This window comes from Falco naumanni, chromosome 7 (assembly GCF_017639655.2).
Source record: "Falco naumanni isolate bFalNau1 chromosome 7, bFalNau1.pat, whole genome shotgun sequence".
NCBI classification, from domain to species: Eukaryota; Metazoa; Chordata; class Aves; order Falconiformes; family Falconidae; genus Falco; species Falco naumanni.
In genome coordinates, this window is record NC_054060.1 from 41,196,692 (window position 1) to 41,216,928 (window position 20,237).

General features: G+C 38.2%; 2 protein-coding genes across 8 annotated transcripts in view; one reads left to right on the top strand and one right to left on the bottom strand.

The window, feature by feature from the left end:
- The first annotated feature begins 5,460 nt into the window (after positions 1-5,460).
- SERPINA10 (serpin family A member 10) lies at positions 5,461-18,806 on the top strand. Of its 5 annotated transcripts, none has more exons than XM_040600994.1 (6): positions 5,461-5,539; positions 8,618-9,362; positions 10,846-11,119; positions 11,856-12,003; positions 13,310-13,507; positions 17,015-18,806. In XM_040600994.1, the coding sequence occupies exons 2-5, from the start codon at positions 8,654-8,656 to the stop codon at positions 13,499-13,501; spliced, it is 1,323 nt and encodes a 440-aa protein (XP_040456928.1). In that variant the 5' UTR covers positions 5,461-5,539; positions 8,618-8,653; the 3' UTR covers positions 13,502-13,507; positions 17,015-18,806. The 5 variants fall into 5 exon arrangements, with proteins under 5 accessions (XP_040456928.1, XP_040456924.1, XP_040456927.1 ...); XM_040600990.1 differs by lacking the exon at positions 17,015-18,806 and adding an exon at positions 15,734-16,157; XM_040600993.1 differs by lacking the exon at positions 17,015-18,806 and adding an exon at positions 15,011-15,727.
- The window catches only part of PPP4R4 (protein phosphatase 4 regulatory subunit 4), a 69,449-nt gene continuing 66,228 nt past the window's right edge, over positions 17,017-20,237 (bottom strand). For all 3 annotated transcript variants that reach the window (XM_040600986.1, XM_040600985.1, XM_040600987.1), the window contains one exon: positions 17,017-17,131. In XM_040600986.1, the coding sequence (XP_040456920.1) occupies positions 17,107-17,131 (25 nt within the window). In that variant the 3' untranslated portion in view covers positions 17,017-17,106. The remainder of the gene's footprint in view (positions 17,132-20,237) is intronic.

Here is a 20,237-nt window from a genome sequence, read left to right on the forward strand (position 1 = left end):
CATTTGAGACTGATCATTATGGATGTCTCTTGTATCTAGCAGTGTGTAACGTACTATCCTTGTAACTCAAACTCACAAGAACTATGCTGTTGCTATATCGCAGCTTTATGCAGAGTATTAAAGAAAATGTTCATGTCTCCTTAAAGATTTGTTTATCTGCCCTTGCTTCTCCACTTTAGCTTTATTGTTTTCAGGTAAACTCAGGGATTGCCTTTAAAAGGGACTGGTCCCAAAACTAGCATGCAGAATTTAATAGAAGCACAGATACTGACTTGTCCCATTGAAGAACAGGTAAAGTGCTGAAGCAGCCTAAAGACATCAAGTCCTGTATGAAAACAAACCCTTATTTAAATGCTTTGTGAAAGCATAGCCAGGCAGATACATACTTTCTCTAGGAAGAAGAATTCCTTTTGACTACCCACCACATGCAGCCTACAGGAAGCTCGCACTCAAGCCATCAGAACCAGTACCAGACCTGTAGTAGGTTACTGGATTGATATCCATGTTTAAAAGGAAAACAAACAAACAAACAAAACTAATCAAACAAAAAAAAAACCAACAACCCCACAATGCAGAGCTCTTTGCCAGCCACTCTGGACAATGTGGATAACGCTACCTTGCACACATTTGGTACTTAGTAAACCTCAGCACATTTCACAAGTGCAGGAGGGCATCTTTTGCTTGTCTTTTAGAGAGGCCAAAGTGCAAAGATTTCTTCATTACATCAGGCCAGACAAAGACTGCAGGTCACAGGAACTCAACTTGATTATTACAGCAGTAAGGAGATGCATGCACAGTGCACATAAACATGGAATTTGCATAAGGAATAGTGGGAAAATGCCAAATTTGAAGTTCAGGCTATCAGAAATCATCAATGTTAAAATTTTCTGCCACTCTAAAGATGCAATAATAAGGTTGGGGTATTTTTTTTCCCCTTAGACATACCAGTCTTTTTTATTAGACACTTTGTAATTCCTGCCTTTAAACTTGATTTTTTAGGGGAATTTAGAATAAAAATGCACTGGCACATCACATCTACTGGAGAAACTTTCAGATGCCTTCCCAGCAGAACAGAAATATCTTTCAGTGCTGTTTTTTTTAGATTTGTGTCTCCTGCCTGCTGAAGTCCTGCCTCACAATAAAAACTTTGTACAGCACAGAGAAGGGCAGATGTCCAAACACACAACATTGTCTTTCTTCCCATCAGAGAAACAGAGGTTTGGATGACACCTGCTGGCTCCGGGGGACTAGGCGAACAGCAGCTTGTCCATTCCTGTATGTAACAATGCGGGGCAAAAAAGTTATCAAGAACGAAGATGTTCCTGTGCTGTGAGTCAGAGGATCACAGGAAACAAGGGTGGGAGTGACTTAAAAAGGTCATTTACTCGGTGGCAGTGACTTAAAAAGGTCGCTTACTCCATCTCCTGGAATAAAGCAGGATTCGTGCTACTTCCACCATACCTCCTGGATGATTGTTTTACCTGTTACTGAAAACTGACAGTACTTCTCTTGACACAAATATACTTCAGTGTTGCAGCATTTTTGCTTCCCTATAAAAGCTTCCATAGTAGACTGTCCTATTAACAGATAATTATAAATTCATTTCTGTGTTCAAGGACAAATAGTGCTTGACTGTGAAGCTGAAAATGTTAAGGAGATAATTCAGCCCTATGATATGAAATACTGCAGCTTTACTGCTTTGTCCATCTTGTACAGTAACGCACCCATCCCACCCCAGGTGAGAAGCAGGAATATATACCTTCTAAAGATGCTTTCACTACAGGAATCCTCCCATATGAACAACTCCATAGGCCTAGCTCTCTACGAAATGGGTTGGGCTTATAAAAAGTGTAGGTGTGGAGCCATTAGGGTGTTTGCATCCAGCTGATTTCAATTATAACTTGGACTCTTTGAGTGGGAGAAACAGCAGCAGCCACCTTGATGAATCATCTTGTTGACAAACTAAATTATGTTCAAGAGATTGTACAGAGAGCTGGTTTATACCTGTTAGAGCATGTTCATTTATGTGTTATGAGTAATTTCACAGTGAGACTTCAGAAGAAATATAGATCTTTGAAAATTATTTCTATATCTCCTGCGCTACTCCCGGTACACTGGTATTTTGCTTAGTCTAAGAAAAGCAGAAGAGTTTAGATAACATTGAGCCCAAATATTGTCCTAAATTAACAATTTTTACCCTAATTCTTCTCATCAGACTCCAGCCTGGACAGTATTTTTGACTAACCTCAACTAGCTCCATCAAGACAGATGTAAATACCCTGTGTCTGCCCTTGAGAAACCAAATGGGTATCCACTAGCTGAGGACAGAAATTTGCAGGGGCTTGAGTGAAACGTATCTATTTTTGGTTACTACCTTTTTTGAGCAAGGCAAGAAAGTAGGTTCCAGAAAATCTCTTACTAGGAACCTGGTACAGATGCACTTAATTAAATCACCAGTTTCCTTCCTGGAACTGATATCATGCCCATCATATCTCACAGCCCACCTGGAAGCTCAGCTATGGTCAAGTTACAAACATCACCAAAATGGGTCACAGCATGTGAAACAGGCGCTATTGCTGTACCAAGCAGCTTGTGACTAGAAGCAACCACAGTTAGCACAGGGAACCTAAACCCAACCCCCCTCCAAATATTAAGATGACTGGTCACTCCACGGTCACTGAATATTTCCTAAAACAGACTGGCGAAAGTAAGTAAAAGGAAAAGCAGCCACCGAAGCAGAGGTGTTGCCAGCCCCACAAGAAGAACTGCAAGAGGATGAAAGGGCCTTATAACAGAAACCCTCTGAATATTTGGAACAAGCAACTGAGCCTGCAGTATCTACCCCCAGGTACTCAAGAGTCACAGGGCCTTTGACAAACAGATTGGTGAGGACCTGGAGTACATAATCACTGCCAAGTTTTGCGGAGTTGTATATGCATCCAGAATCGCTTTGCCTGTTAATGAACAGACAGTCTTTAGCTCAGCTGCTTACGTACCAGTTGCTTATTGCCCAGCCTCAGCACTGTCCTGGCACAAGCTCCCAGCAGAGACGCAACTGGGCAGCAACACACGTGTACTGCCCTTGTTTGTTCTGTTCTCAGGGACAGTTTTGTCTTAACTGTGGAAAAGTGTAATTTTGCCAGTGTGACACACCAGCAATCCTCTCCCAGTAAATCACTCTGTGGATACGTATAGTTTGGCAGGGTTACCCATATGCTGTGTGGTGTTTTACCGCTCAGAAAGCTCTGTTGAATCCAAGGGGTGACTGACAATATAAATAGTAGTTGGTGGGAGGAATATGTTACTCACAATAGTGTGTAGAGGATACTCTCAGGAAGGTATTACCCAGCATGAAAAACTAGCAAGGCCTTTGTGAATAACTAGAGAGGAAGACAATTCCCTCAGATCTCTGTACACAGCCAATACATCTCATAGCAGCCTCCTTTTTCTTCCAGGTAAAATAGGATTGATGTGGGTTTTGTGGTCCAGAAAAGATTTAACTGGAAGACTCAAAGACTTTAAGATTTCTTCAAACCCTTATTTTTACTACCACCTGTGAGCAAGACTTCAGCTTTTGAATATTAACTATCAATATTGTTGCTTCCTAACTCAGGCAGGGCTTTCAGCGGTCACCATGCATGTCAGGGTCCTGGTGCAAGGGCTAGGAAGAGGTTTGGTTGCTACTGTCACTGCAAATAACATCGCTAATTTTGCTGAGCACAAAAGCTGGGTATGGTTTTGTGTGCGGCAGGTTTTCCTTGTATTGTCATCTTGGGCCACAACCACAGTAGCGCAGCCTCCAGAAGACAAATGGATTCAGAAGCAATCACAGTAATACAGCTTTGTTTGACCATCAGATGCAAATTTCTTCCATATAATGAGAAGACATTTGAATTTCAAATCCAACTGAATTAACCACAAATAAATATAGACTAAGAAGAAGAAAAAAATGTCCAGTCATCTGGACAGAGAACTCAAGTTCTGGAGTCACTGGGGCATTCACGGTGCAGCTTTTTACATTTAGGAGATAGATCACATGATGTTAGGGCAGGGCCTTCCGTCAGTAACTCTGTCTTATATTCCTGCGTTCTTTAATACAATACCTGCACTTGGGGTCTACTATGACCAGGATTGTTTCTAAAACGAAGAACATTTTAAAATAATTGAAACCAAGGAAGAATTTAGGTACCTAGAGCCTGCAACTCTTCATGACCCCCCTGTTGAACTTCTTAAGAGCGTAAAAGCTGCAGGTGTCCTCCAGTAATATGTCCCTGTGACGTGGATACAAACCTGGTTAGACCATGGAGAGGCTACATTCAGGTCTTAAGCACTTCTTAATCAAATCTTATACTTTGTAAGCAAACACTGTTGTCACTTATATAAGTAATAATCAGCAGCAACAATGCCCTTCTGCACAGAGTCCTAGATGCCCAATTTCTTTATGGGCTTTCTAAAATTTCATCCTTTGCTCTGACAATGCCTCCACTTAGACTGCGTATAATAATATATCATAATATAACATAAGTTGAAAAGTAGAGACTAGTCCCCTTATCTCAACTTTTAAGGCTAAATTATTTTTCTTCTACAATTTAAGTCAGAACAAAATGTTCTGTTTCATTTGTGAGTATTTTAAGAATTTAGGAACATGAGGGAAAGACAGGTAGTTCCATGTTTATATTTTATTTGGAATTAGGCCAGTGATCAAAATAGTTACGAGTTTAGATCATGCCTACACCACAGAAATTGCTGAGTAAACTATCTGTCTTAAAAAACATGCCTTGCCCAACTAAAAATACTCAAGACCCAAAACTGGCCTGTCAAATCTGTCCAAGCAAGACAAACTGAAAATTCAAAAAGTTTATTCTTGCTTCCCATAGCTCTGTACAACTTTTGCAGGAATGTCAGCTCTCTCCATTTTGTCTTTTATACGAGAAACCACTCAGTTCTTATCAGTCAGTGAATTTTGGCATACTGATACGTTACTGAATAGCTGGCATGCTCTCGAAACAGGGAGCGGAGCCCCGGTCTCTCCTCCAACAGGAATGGCTGAATTGCAGGGCAAGGGAGCTGACAACAACCCTACACGTGTTCTGCACCTTCTCTGTCCCTCCCTCATGTTCCCCCTGGCCCTGGTAAGCAGTGACCTATTCTTTTACAAAAGTGGGTATTTTAAGCAGGATTGGATACTGCTTCCACCACTGAGTAACTCGGAGCCTGCCTGTAAAATAATTCTCATGGGTAATTGGATGTGCGGGGCCAAATCCTGCTGGGGTGCTGAAGGGCTGGATGTAAAGAGTTTACTGTTCTCTTTTTTCTCATGGAAGGTATAACATATTTACTGGAATATAACCCTCCATCATTATGCCATTTATGGGAAACACAATACTTGGTATTTATAAAGCAGTTAATTTTTAACAGACAAAACCAGATTATCACTCTTCGGAAGACCAAATATTTGTTGCAAAACTTCTATGTGGGACAGACATCTCATTTTTCAACATAGTTGATTGAGAATAGTAACAGAGGAGCTGCCTAATAGGTAAGACAAGATTTATATGAAACATTTAGCTTATAAAGGGAAGGATTATCATATTTTTTTATATATATATATAATTCTATATATTTATCAGTTATTCTCTAAATGTGATGTTTGAAATGGTTCTTAATGAGCATTCTATTTTTCTCTTGCTCTAATGCCTTCAGAAGAAAAATACATCTGAGCAAGAAACTTCTTTGATATCTGAAACTACTAGAAACAAATGTTTCTTAAAATGGAATGACTGTCAACTTTGCTTTAACACTTGTCTGTTTATTAATGAACTGTCTACTCTATGCATGCAGTGAGTTCTCTAAAATCAGCAATAAGCTTCACTCAGGTCTAAAAATACAAGTCTATAATGTGCAAAAATATAACTGTATTGTTTCCAGGGCTGTTTTTCCTAGTCTTAGAGGACATGCTTTATTTCTAACTGTTACTAAAGGTGAGCGATAAAGCTGCTGCAATGTGAACTTTTGTTATTTGCAATCCCAAATTTGCAGTGAATGCTCAGTGCAATTGTGAGCTGCCTATTCCTGTGATGTTCATACCACCCAAATCAGTAGCAATTGTGTATGCCTGAGGGAGGACTCTTCCTGAGTGCTAAGTGGTCTGGGATGTGCCTGTAAACAAGGGCTTCTGAGTTTGCCCCATCCTTTCAATCTGAAAGCTCTTTGTGTTAGGAAGGCAGAGGCCTCTGGAAGGCAGCTCACCGCTTGATGGAATCTATAAGCACAAGAATTCTAGGCAGCATGTGGTGGAAATGACATGCTTGCCTTTCATAATTTCATTTCACTTTTCATCCTTCTGCTATTGGTTGTTTATTACTCCACTGAGATCACTCTTGTGATCACATACCATAGGATATGATTCATTCAGTCCCTTTACATGTCCCAGGGGATCTGGCAGCCCACCCGAGCGAAGTACTGTCCCAAACTTCTCAGGGACACACAACAGTGGCATCTGCCAAACGCAGCGCTGTCAGATGTTACACACAAATTGCACTGTCCCCAGAAAAGATAGGGAAGATCTGGTGCTCTGCAACACTTAGTGAGCAGTTAGGCCAGATGCTCTCTCAGAGGGACTGCTGCTGTCACAGAAAGCCCTTCCTCTTGACTTAATATGATCAAAAGCAAAGTTTTCCAATCCCTGCCTCTTTGCTAGCGCCAGCTCTGCAGTGTCCAAGGATACCTCTTTGAAGCAGGGATGACTACCAGGGGAAAAGACCTTATTTGATGCCCGAGCAGGCATAGCACTGTGGCAGAAACAGTACCTTGGTGCCTGTGTTACTTTGCACAGAAGTGGCTCACTACATAACGAGCAGAAATTCCTAGCAGTTCTGTAATAGCTCTGGACAGCGCTGCTTGCAGTCTGTCAGGGGAGAGTAAGTATCCCAGCCCTGGCAGAAGTCACATGCGCCACTTGGCCAGCAAGGCAGCAGCTGAAGTCAAGTCATCCCCTTCCCTGGTCCAGTCCTGCAGAATCCAGACACTGGTAATCTCAATGAAAATAAAGTAAGAGCTAACGGGAAAGAAGAATAAAGGAAAATTATTCAGAACTACAGCATGCTGCATATTTTAGTCTGTTCCCTGGCTGCCATGCACGCAAGAAGAGGCATAACGTTCAGGGATTCGCTGCCTCCTGATTAAGTCATTATAGCCCATCTGTGTTGCACCAAGTACAGAACGTGACCTATTATCTCAAAAGAAAATAGCACACCACCTGACTGCCAAAAGCACCCTGTGAGTTGGCACCCAAATGTCTCAGCACTCACATCAACACACCTTTTCAGCACTAACTCCCACATCCTGAATCAGGCAACTGTGAAATTCAGCTGAACTGTGAATAAATGGCAATCAAATAAAACCAGCTTTCCCATATGCCACATCACAAATTATACAATGACCGTAATTTGCTGTTACAGATCCTTAACTTAAAAGGAGTAGTTAACAGCTGCCATGTGTTTTCTAGATTGTTGAATCACTTACTACTTTAATGATGGCCCATATAATCCATCTTTTCATCTCCTTTATCCATTCCCATGCCACTGGTATACAAAAGGATTCTGTGCAGGCTTGGTGGTCTTGAACATCCTTTTCAATTTACAACAGGAAAATTAGTCTCTGAATATTATGGCCATTCAAAATTTTTCCATACAGTGCAAATAAACCCTGCTGTATGGGAGAGCAGTTCAAATATTGCTTGGATGGAAAGATGAAAGATGGGCATATTTGCATTTATGCTTGAGAAGTGCATTTGCATGTGCAAATTTACACAAGCAATATCTGATGCTAAAGTTTGCCTGAGGTCTTCTGTAAGATGTGCCTAGTTCTCTCCAAACATTTTGTTGGACATAATGCAGAGACCCTGCATTAACTTTGCTCAGACAACTTGTGTAAAATACTGTATTTTTAAGAACAGAACAACTGTTTCATCCTTGTGCTATTTCACACTGAAATATGGCATTTTCAGGGAGATGGCACTGACAAACCTGCTTCAGCATTTGCTGGACAGAGAAGTACAAAAGAACAGGGAATCCTATGGTATGTGATCACAAGAATGATCTCAATGGGGTAATAAACAACCAATAGCAGAAGGATGAAAAGTGAAATGAAATTATGAAAGGCAAGCATGTAATTTCTACCACATGCTGCCTAGAATTCTTGTGCTTATAGATTACATCAATTTCACAGGAGCAAAAGCTGCAGCAGAGGTCCAAACAAGCTGATTTTTCATCTATGAGCTGTGTATTGTACTTGAAATGCAGGTTTTGTTTTGTAAAGGAATTACAAGTTAGCAAGGGAAAATTGGTGGAATACTTCTGACGTGGAACCACCAACATCAGAAGATCATAATATTTTTTCTGGATTCATTGAATGATGTTGGAAACTTCTCTCTTTCACTGATCTAAATTAGACCTTTCAAACAGGAACAAGATCTTACATTTAGAGTATATACACTGAAGAACCAGAAAGACCATCTTGCTGCATTACGACTTTTTGCATTGTGAATAGAAGAACAAACTAAAAAATCACTGTGTTGCCTTTTTTAAAAAAAATATTTCTCCATTCTCTTTACTAGAAAAAAAAGAAAAAAAGCTCATTACTGGATGTCAACATGAAAACAGGAGTTTACCTATTTCTTTTAAGTGAAATGTGTGTTGAAATCATCAAGGCTGGCATAAACCTTAAAATTCCAAAGGAGGAAAAAGAGAATAATTTATTGGAAGGAAATAAAAATGTCAGTATTTCTGAAGAGTTGCATTATCTTGAAAATATCTCTAAGCCTTTTGAAGACCAAGGTCTTGAAGAGTTCACTCTTTACAACTTCACCGAAAAGACTGCAAATTTTGGATTTAACCTCTACAGAAAAATTGCAATGACACATGACAACAATGTAATCATGTCTCCCCTTTCTGTATCAGCTCTCATGACTGCATATACGCTTGCAGCCAAAGGGGAAACACAGAGACAAATAGTAAAAAGTCTAAACCTCCATGCTTTGAAGGATGGAGTGGATCGCCACCATTTACCAGCTTTGTTTAAACAACTGAAAGATAACATCACAATGAATGAAGAACTACTCCTTGTGCAAGGTACCCTTTCTTTTATCCAAAAAGACTTCAGACTCAAGGAATCTTTCCTCAATTTATCAAAGCAGTACTTTGATATGGAATTCCTGAGAGTGGACTTTCAAAACTTTACACAGGCAAAATTTGTCATAAACCAAAACATTAACAAAAGGACCAAAGGAAAAATCCCAGAGCTTTTTGAAGACCTTGACCGCCAAAATAAACTGCTACTTGTGGACTACATTGTCTTTAAAGGTAACTTGTTTTTATTTTGCCAAATTATTATTTATTAGAAGAATCAAGGATACAGCTTTGGCTACATTAGGGAAAATTTAAATTAATTCAGATGTCCTGTTTTCTCTATGTCTTTATCTAGATTTACTTTTGACTATTAGGTTTATTTAATAGGAAATGATTTTTCATGATAGGGAACCACAAATTCTTCTATGCTTTCGTCTATACAACAGAGTCTCAGAGAGAACAAAAAGCTCTGCATCAAACTACCTCAAATCCATCTCTGAATGATCCTTCTTCATGACTAAAAAGGATGTTTAATTTTCATTCACCAATTAAAATGAAAAAGCCTTAATCGTGATAGTCTTTTGAATGCTGGATACTGGGCCTAAAATAATTGACTGATTTTACACAGTACGCAAAATTATGAAAACAAAAAATAATTTCTCTATCTCAGTCAAGAATTTTTTTCTTCAGAGGAACTAGAATGCTCCGTTATATTACCTTACACGGTGAAGGGGAAAAATCGCAGTGATGAGCAGAGAGTGTTCTGTGGAGAGGTCCTCTGTTGCCAAATATCTTATGCTCCTTTTCCTGTTGTTGGGGTCTTTCTGACTGCTGGCTTAGAAGATAGATAAGGGACTCCAAAAGCAGGTCCTGGCAGTTGACAGGGAGCCACAGCCCACCCTTTACTCTGAGACAGCCATACAGAAGCCAGAGACACCCAGTTAGGTAAAAAGCAAAGACAAAGAGCTGGGATGACAAAGGGGATGAGAGGAATGCTGTGCAGAAAAACCATCATCATAGTCACTACAGTCCAAAGCACTCAGCAGGTGCCATCCACGGGACACCCCCCCTAAAATAAATGCCCACGTGAGGACAAAGAACATTATCCCCCAGCCCTACAGCCTCCCTAAGTTTATTCTTTTGTATTTACAAAAGTGCAGTTTGTCCAATGATGAAGTTACTTTCCCTAGGAGAAAATGAGAGAAAAGGGATACATGGCTGTGGCTACTTTTGAAAGTAACAGCAGAGTTCAGAATCATTAGTATAGAAGAGGTCACATTCCAGTGCACCTCGTAAGTCAGTGCACTGCTCAATCTCCATCTAAAAGATTGTATAATTAATTTAAAAGCAGGGTGTTGAACAGCTGGTACAGAATTTCAGAGAATGTGACATGTTAATAAAAGGCAGATGCTCATATAGCATTCAATAAACAAAAAGATTATCAGTTCTAATCTTGACTGGCAACTAATCAACCTCACAAAAAGATTTCCCTTCTTTCCCTGAAAATGAAGGAATTCATTTTGCAGATTACCTCCTTTTCCTGCTGTAAAAAACATAAAGCACACATATGATATATACTGCAATTTTCATCCCCATATCCCAGACACAATTAACATCCACTTCAACTAGATACATAAAAAATCCTATACTTTTTTAAGGGTTTCTGAACATTTTTCTTAAGTCTGAATGCACATAATTAATTTCTTTCTTTCCTCAGGCAAGTGGGTCTACCCATTTAATTCCAAATTCACACAAATGGAGAATTTCCACATAAACAAATACAGAAGTGTAAAGGTACCCATGATGTTCAAGTCAGATAAAGTTAATTCAAGTTTTGATGAGAACTTAAGATGCACTGTGATAAAGCTACCCTACAAAGGGAAAGCCCACATGCTGATTGTCATCCCAGAAAAAGAGGGAGATTACATTTCACTTGAAGACCATTTGACTACAGAGCTTGTGGAATCCTGGCTTGCAAACATGAAAACCAGGTATGTTTTGATACCTGTTGGTCTTAATGTCTTTCATGTCTACTGCAGCAAAGCAACAATGCACAACAAAGATTAGCGGGTCTTCCTAACCCTTTTCACATGCTAGCATCCCTGTGGCATTAGGTTTCTACAGAGTAGAGGTCTTTTAAGGGCTTACCCACAGCCCAAGTGGCATATGAAAGCTTCTACTCTGAGGTGACAAGTCAGTGGCTCATCTCAGAAATGTCCGTCTCTCTGAAGGCATAGTCAGTTTAGCCTTTCCAAATTCTTCCTGAGGCTTTCTCTCTCCTTAAATTTAGCACTGCTAGGCAAAGTGCAAAATAAATCTAGATACGCAGTATATTTATTAAACTTTTCCTACCAGTAGAAACCTAGAGTAATGAATAGATTTGCATATGAAAATGGAAACCCAGATTATCCCTGCGAAATGTAATTCCTGAAGTGACAATTCTTTTCACTGGTCAATAAATTATTGTGTCACCCTGGTGTCAGGGCACTGTAAGTGCTGGTGGAAGTATTTTACACAAAGAAGGAAATGATTTCTAGAAGTCTCTGGCAGTCAACAGGTCAGAGATCATATTCTATCAACCCAAATTGCAGCAAAGACTATTTAATTTTTGGCTCCTTTGCTTCCTTTTTCTGTGTAAAGCTTAATTCCTGAGTAGTGTGCCTTTCAGCAGTCAAGTGACCTACCATATAGTCTAATTTTGCATTGAAATATTTTTTTTCCAAACAGAAAAGTGGATATTTCCTTTCCAAAGTTTAAACTAGAGCAAAAATACAAAATGAAGAAATTGCTACATGCTCTTGGAATTAAAAATCTCTTTACACGTACAGCAGATCTCGGTCATCTCACAGATCAAGGATATGTAGCAGTCTCACAGGTAAGCCTTCTAAAATTACTTGCTATTTGGATTATAGTAGTATATAAATAGCCCAGTCAAGAGACTGTCACCTACATTTATAGGGACAGTAATGGGAAAGGACCCCATGTCCCAGGTATATGCAATCTGCACACCTTAATCAGTACGGATCTCACTTCAAGTATGAGGTGTGTAGAACTGAACTACACTGAACTGAACTACAGTTTTTCAAAAGTCTACTGGCTTAAAAAAAATAGCCTTTCCGGGAAAATGTGTAATCCTAAAAATAAATATCTAATGGATAAAGTTGCAGTGATTTTCAGTTTGGGAAATACAATGGCAATCTGCAGCACTTTTCTCCCTTCCTCTTGATCATATAACTATTTCGTGCTAATTCTCAGCCGTTAACTATTGTGTTATGGGAAAAAAATCACACCTAAATAGCAGCAGCTGGTAACTGATATTAGAAGCAGTATGTGCATCAGCTACAAAGTGCCAGAGGAGTGTCCTGTCCCTATGAATCATGATAGTCAGCTTCATTATTTAAGAATGTCTAACAGAGTGCTCAACACTGCTGAACTCCTTCAACTGTCTTCACCTAAGTCATTCCTAGAATTAGGAGTCTGGGAGTTTGGAATGCACTAGCTGTCTGGGCAGTTCGCCAATACAGACCCAAATACAGGGGAGTTACTCAGAGGTACACACAGGCTGGAAGAACAAAAAGGGAGAAGAACCAGATCCTGCCAGGCTGCAATTTCAGTGTGAAGGGAAGGTCCTCAGACCAATCCAGGATTGCACCTTGTTGCTGTACATATTTACTCTGTGCTACCAATATGCAAATTACAAATAAGCAGGAAACAAGTCAAGATTGGTGCATTTGCCTCTGCATTCAATTAACCATGAATGACATATCCAGCCAGCCAGTGTTTGTGACTTAGGAAAACACACTTTCCACTTGTGAGAAACTCTCCCTTGTACAGTTAGGTGTCCAAGAGGAACATGATGCAGATGCAATGGCTGCTTCACGCTACCAGCTGCAAGGACAAAGTCTCTAAGTGAGGCCTATGCTCAGAAATGTGGAAAAGCACAATGACACCTGTACTAGCATCCACACTGTCAGTATTGTGGTCGTGGTGGCTGTACTAACCCATCTGCTGCTGAAGTAGACAGCATATGGGTCTACTGCTCTAACAGACAGAGCTAGATTGCACAGACGTACTCATTTCAATCCTTAATAGAAGCCTACATCAACTGAATGCCTTGGAACAACATTCTTCATGTTAATATCTATTTCTGTCACATATTTTATTGCTACATTGCATTTCAGGTTGTCCAAAAGGCAGCAATCGAAGTGGATGAAGAAGGAACTGAGGCCACAGCAGCTAGTGGGTCAGAAATAACTGCATTCACAGTGCCTCCTGTCATCAAAGTGGATCGACCTTTCCTTTTTATGATTTTTGAAGAAACTTTTAAAACATTACTATTCATTGGCAGGGTGGTTGATCCAACAAAAATGTGAATACAGGTAACAGTTTCTATTCCAGGGTATGTAAGACGCTTTATTTCTATTTTATTAATTTACACTAGAATAAAAAGACAGTTAAATATGAAAATGTGAAACCTGTTTTGTGTCTCTGGCTAGCAGTAGGTCATCCTATTAATGCCCAAGTAATAAATTAAATTCATTAAGGCCTAAAGTGACTAAAATATGTCTTATAAAATCTACCATGCAAATTAAAAACCCCACAGAACTGAACTTTGGAAATTCAGCATTTTAGCGATAAGTCTGAATAAAAACCCAGAAATTCATATGCCATAATATTCAGGAAGCTCATTCACAAACAATGCAGGCATGATATTTGATGTTACCTTCTGTTGCAAAGAGCCTACTGACTTCAACGTTAGCAGGACTTCGCTGCTTATAAAAACAAATGAAGGATCAAGCCCTAAAAGAGAATTTACAGCCTCTGTCTAAAGATTTTTATTTTATTACTGCAGAAATTATGCTGAGTCTATCATGACGTCCATATCATCCGGAAGTGTGACCTCTTTCAAAGTGTTTATTCAGAGTATCAAATCACCTAATTTTCTCAGGGTACATGATGTGCCTGCTTTTAAAATACTCTATTGAAGACAAAATAATTATGAAAAAAACCTTAGGTATTCTGAACCTGGAAAATCCGAATCTGTACTACTGTATAACACCAAACTGGTCCTGTCCTAAAACAGAATTTCTGCATGTATTATTGTCTAGGTATCAGGGTGAACTATGTAACAGGATTCTACACCTGAACTAAGACAGACTTTGGTAGGAAAAGACATGCCTCCATAAAAGTGGCATAAACCTGTTCACAGAGTTGGTCCTAAAATCCAAAAGGTGTTGCCAAAATGTTTCAGAGAAATATTTCCAAGATCTAAATGCAATTTACATTATTCAAGTGACACAGTGATTCCCACAGAACAGCAATAGCTTTAACATTTAGTAAATTTTAATTAGCAGCTGAGTTCTATACATAAAGTACAAAACAATGCAAAAAGCTATTTCTAGCTATATGTAACTAACAGATTTAAGCATTGCTCTACTTGCTCATACTGCCCTCACAAAAGAGCTACCCAAAAGGAGGTAGAGGAGTTTTTAAAATTATTTGGCATAGAAGATTCAAAAATATCTGTCAGTAATTGCACATAGAGAGATGCATCCACAAGAGAAGATGCCATAAATGCATTCCAGGGTAAAGCTGGTAAACATGTCTGAAAATCACTTCAGTTACCATGAGATGTCTACTCACAGAAACTACCACCAGGCACCTGGTGTAAGCCACTCACAAAAGGATTTAGCAGGCAGACTCGGGTATTTGACTAGACTACAAAGGTGCATCTAACCTGACTCCGCATTGCAGTACGCATGTACTCAGAAAGAAAAGACACTCCTTCCTGCCTCCAGCTGACTGATGGGAGGAATGCTGCTATAGAGAGCCACCCAAGTATCACTGTACAGTTGACCTCCAGCTGTTACTCTGAATTGCAGGTAAAACCAATGCTACAGAGGGTTCCAAAGTATTGGTGCTGCCCAACAGAAGTAACCCAGAAGTAAGCAGCCTCATGAAAGATTGCTGGGATGGAGGTCTACAGTGTGAAGGACTGATGAAAGTATACATGAGACACTAGGAATATTGTACAAGGAAGATGTGCAGACCAAAAACTGTCTAAATAGAGCATTTAAATATTGCATAAGCAGAAATTTAATATACAGTAGGATTATTGAGTGGAGCACATGTTATCAGCACTAAATAAATTAATCAGTTAAAAATGACAGACAAATGACAGCCAATAAGAAACAAATGACAGACTGTATACAGAATTCATTAGGTGCTTATTAAGGGGAGAAGTAGCCGGAATTCAAGTTTCTGGACTTACTGGTTGTTCTGCACTGCTCTAGTAAAGGCATCTGAGGGTCAAACGCAGTTTTGAGTCCTGTTCTGCAGCTGGGTACTGCTGATCTGAGTTTGGCCCCTGGCAGAAATCAGACTGAGAACAGATTGAACAGTGTCCTGTGGCCCATGGGTGAGCAGCTGTAGCTGGCACGTTGAGTTAGATGTCCCTGGGGACCAGGGAGCATGTGCCTTCATGGATGAGACAAAAGCAGAAACTGGGAGGAGCCAGCATACGTCATCTCTATATCTGCATCATTATTGCATGTTAAACATCATAATACTTGAAAGAAGCTTTTAAAGAAATCTGTGATTTACAGGACCCTACACCAGGCTGCAGAACAAACTGAAACTTGAGTGTTTCTACAAAATCTGAACAGTGTTGGTGACTGAAGAAAGAGAAGACACCTAAATACAGCTGCAGTGTAAGAAGCTTAAGAATTCAGACAGTAAACCACTGCTAAAACTGAAGACACATTTTGTACTTCACACATGACAGCATACCTCTAGCATTATTACTATTTAAAATAAATACCTTCTATAGGTAAATGGTTTTAGTTATTTTAATTATAAAAGATGCCCTGAGAAATTTTTGTTTCAAGAACATGCATGTACAGCATTGTCCCACATTTTATTTTGAGTAAATCATCATTCATATTTTTACATTATAAAAAGTAACCACGCACGCATATGCATTCACAGATCAGATCATCTTTATCATACACCAATAAATTTTAAAAATCACATACTTCTGATATCAATATATTTATGCTGCTTCCATTTTGAAATAGAGAAGCTGACAATAGCTTCATAGGCTCTTTCTCAAGTATTGGCATTAATAGAACTCTTTAAAATAGAATTGCATGTTTTTCCACAGACAAATTTCGATAGAAACATTAGCATTAATACAAACAAATGCAGATGACATCACTAAAGCATGATAGCTTGCAATAGCAGTAGATTAAAAACTAGATTCATCATTATAAATTGTTCAAGTGAAAATACAATCTGAAATACTAAAAATTAAAACAAGTATTTATACAACAAAAATTATGAAACAAAACTTTTTTGTGTCATCTGGAGACATCCACTTTTAGATTGCTTTGAAACGTACACAGGATTTTTATGAACTCTACTTAGTACTTGTGAAAACATTACCTCCAAATTCACAGCACAATGCTACTGAAGTTTACATTTTTTTATAGACTGATCAATGGTTCTGGACTTTGGTCTTAAATTAGGTTTAAAGGTTCCTTAAAATGTGGGATTACTTTTTCATATTCATAACAATTCCTTCTATTTTTGCATAAAAGATGGGTGCTAAGAATTGCTACAATTGTAAGTAAGCCAATTAAATAATGGATATGTGCATTCTAAATCCAAGAATTTGAAGTACAAAGGCATAATTGAAGAAAACAAAATTCTCTCTTTTAGCTGCAGCAGTGAAGAGCACATAGCTGAAGTTATATTTTGTAACATTTCACTACAACGTAAGAATTCTGCAACCGTTAGATTACTTACTGGAACATATTCTACAGCTTGGGATTTTATTTCAATGATAAAAAATTTTAACGTTGCAAGATGCATTTTATTTATTCCAGGCATTAAAGAGTCCCATCTGCTGCTCCCACTTTATCACACCAGAACGTTGCTTCCACCAGTCTCTGGTTCCCTTCTTTTTCTGTCAGAAGATCTAAGAGTTTGATTTTCTGTTTTTTCTTCATACAAAAGAAGAAACAAACATAATATGTTGTTGCTATATTAATAAATAACATAGCAAAACAAATTGCTATTGCATGCAACATTTTAACATAACTCGTAGCTGCTGTACCTTAAAAATTTCTAGCTGCTATACTGCACCCACTGAAACAGTCAAACAGACACATTCTGAGGGCATTCTTCACAAGATGGGTGTATTTCATCATAAGTTTTCTACAGAAGCTAATGTAGGCATACTTCTAAATGAGATCGTTAAGGTAATACAATTAGTCTACTCAAGTCTACAAATAATGCCAGAGGTGTTCAGCTTAACCCATGATAAGATAAAATTTGGGAAATGTGGGGAGGGGGAGAAGCTTAGAGCTCTTTACAGTGTTATTTCTAGGTCTTCTGTTGATCATGCCACTTGGGCAATTTCTGAACTTTTCATAGCCTGGCTAATTTTGAATCTTTACATACACTGTTTTTGCAGAGTTGTAGTTATGTCAATTAACAATTGTTTGTAATGGTCAGAGATCTTTGGAAGAACAGGGTTCAACTTTTAGAACTCTGTGGAAATATTTGCATCAATATTTCAAAATACTATTTACAAACAAAGCAACATACTGTTCTGTTTTACCCTTTTAAAATCACTGATGGAATCTTTCAAGATAATACACCACTGTTAGGATACCAACTAGCTTTGTCCTAGAAATGGCCCCTAAATCACATGCCAGTCCTACTGGACCTCAGAACTCTTAGCAGCTTAAGTGGCAGAAGGAAAACATGATCAGAAGCTGTAAGTAAGCAACTAAAACTGTAGTAGCTTAGTAGCAGAACTACTTCATCTTGTGCTCAACTTCCTAAGCAGTTATATGACTGGATGAAAGACACTACTTTAAGATACTTACGCATATAATTGTTACAACATAGTCACACCCCAACGTGGATGCCTTAAAGGTCAGCTGCGTACATATTATAAATTATTTTTATTTATTATTTATTAATTTAATATTTATTTATTCATTATTAAGAAATTGATTTGTATGCAATGATAAATCTACACCCATTTTTTACAGGATGGAAAACCTGCACCCCTCATTCTTGAAGCAGGTTTTAATTGAAAATGAAATAAAATCAAGCACTATCTGTATGTCTATAGGCCAGATGCAAAATTCTGAAATGCCTATAAAGGTGGATATTTTTATTGATGAATCTATAAAGTTCTGGAAAATAGTTTTAACCAATTGCGTATCAAAATCAGTCCCATTACAGTTATGTAAACTGAGGCAGAACAGCTATTCTCATCCTAAAACAAAATATCTCTAATCTCATAAAAATGAAAACATTTAAAAAGATCATAGAACTACATAGCATAATAATACATGATCGGACTACTTAATGGAACACAGTTTTTAGGAATTGTGAATTTCTGCACTAGGATGATTCATGGTCTTACTGGCAACTCTTCAACAGAAGAAAGTCAGAAAAGCACACCTGCTCTGCAAATTGACTTAAGAAAGGTCTCTTGTAGGATGAAATACTCAACCAGTGCTCTTTGCGATTCTTTCCTATACCATAAAGTACTTACAATCAGCATCTTTTGTGATACCACCATTAAGTTATATCGGTGCATCTTCAGCATGATTCTTGCATTTTCTAATGCCTAAGTATTAAATAAGGTCTTACAAATGACACCGAATTCATGATCATTTTCTTGTCACCTGCTTGTGAGCAATGGTTCAGGATTTACTGAGATTTTGGGGTTTTGTTTACATCTACATTATTTTCAAAAAGAAAGAACATTTTAATTGGCACAGACATCTGAAATGGGACAAGCGAAGTGTTTGAACTCATGAGTATGGTAAGTAAAGATCTCGGTTCTGCATCAAAGTAACTTTGGGTTTTGACAAGTTCCTCTAACAACATGAATATATGAAATTAGAAATTCTTTATCCCTGCAAACTGCACTATGTTGTCAAAAGTGAATATCTGCCAATATTCAGCAGAGCAGTTTTATGGAAAAGATTACTCTTAAACAATTAAATATTTTCTCCAAACATACATCACTTTGAATTAAGAATCAATAACTATATCTGCTGGTATTTTAATTATTAAGCAACATATTACTGCCCAATCTTCCATTCTTCACAAACACATAGTTACTTAGAAAAAGTAGTATAGCAGAATTAACCTTATTCATGTTGCAGAGTCAAACAAAAAGCTAGGACTTGCCAGAACTGAGATGGTCAGTGCAATATTTAACCAGCACATATAGAAATTTACATGATGATATAGTCTAAATATATACTCAGTTATTATTTTTTTACAAGTTTTCTGCCTTACTGAATGCATAGATTGTGACACTCATGAATATCTATTCAATTGCAGCTCTTATTGTACAGTTTCCAAATTCTTCTCTCAGTAATAGTCGTTTCTGTGAGCCCATATATTTGGATATTAATTTTTCCCATCATTCAACTCAGAAGAAAAATGTTTCCTTGAAACTGACTTTTTTTGTATTTTAGTATGTGTATATTTAACACCAAGACTGACTTTCTGAACAAAGGAGAGTTACACCTAAATATATCTGTGGTCAGCAAGGTTATCCGGATGAATGCATATACCACCAACCATTCCTGTATATGTATCTCAATATCTCTTTATTAAGGTGCTCCAATTTTTTATGAAAACAATTAGGTATTGAGCCAGATTACAAAAGAGAAATTGAATCTACAGTGCAGCAGACATTATACCAACTTGAGAGATGTGTTTTCCCATAAGACCACAGAACACTGAAACTCTTATTCAGGGCTAAATGTAGGTCATCCTAAGCCTGCTATTCTTTCTTAAAAAATGTTTTTCTTTCCCTAGTATATCCTTTTGGCTTCTGACACTGTGCAGTTTAGGGACTTTCTGAACGAGGGAGACTGTCCAGATCATTGTGTTTGATCAGATATCTACTTTTAAGTAATGTGCTGTTAAAGTATTCACTTGGGAATGGTACAATGAGACTTGAAGCTGAGCCTGCTATATTCCAGTGTCCTGCCTGAAGACAAAAGTACAAACTTCTCTGCATGGGTCTTTTTCTGTCCCCTTGTATTAAAACAAAAGATATCAGTTTTA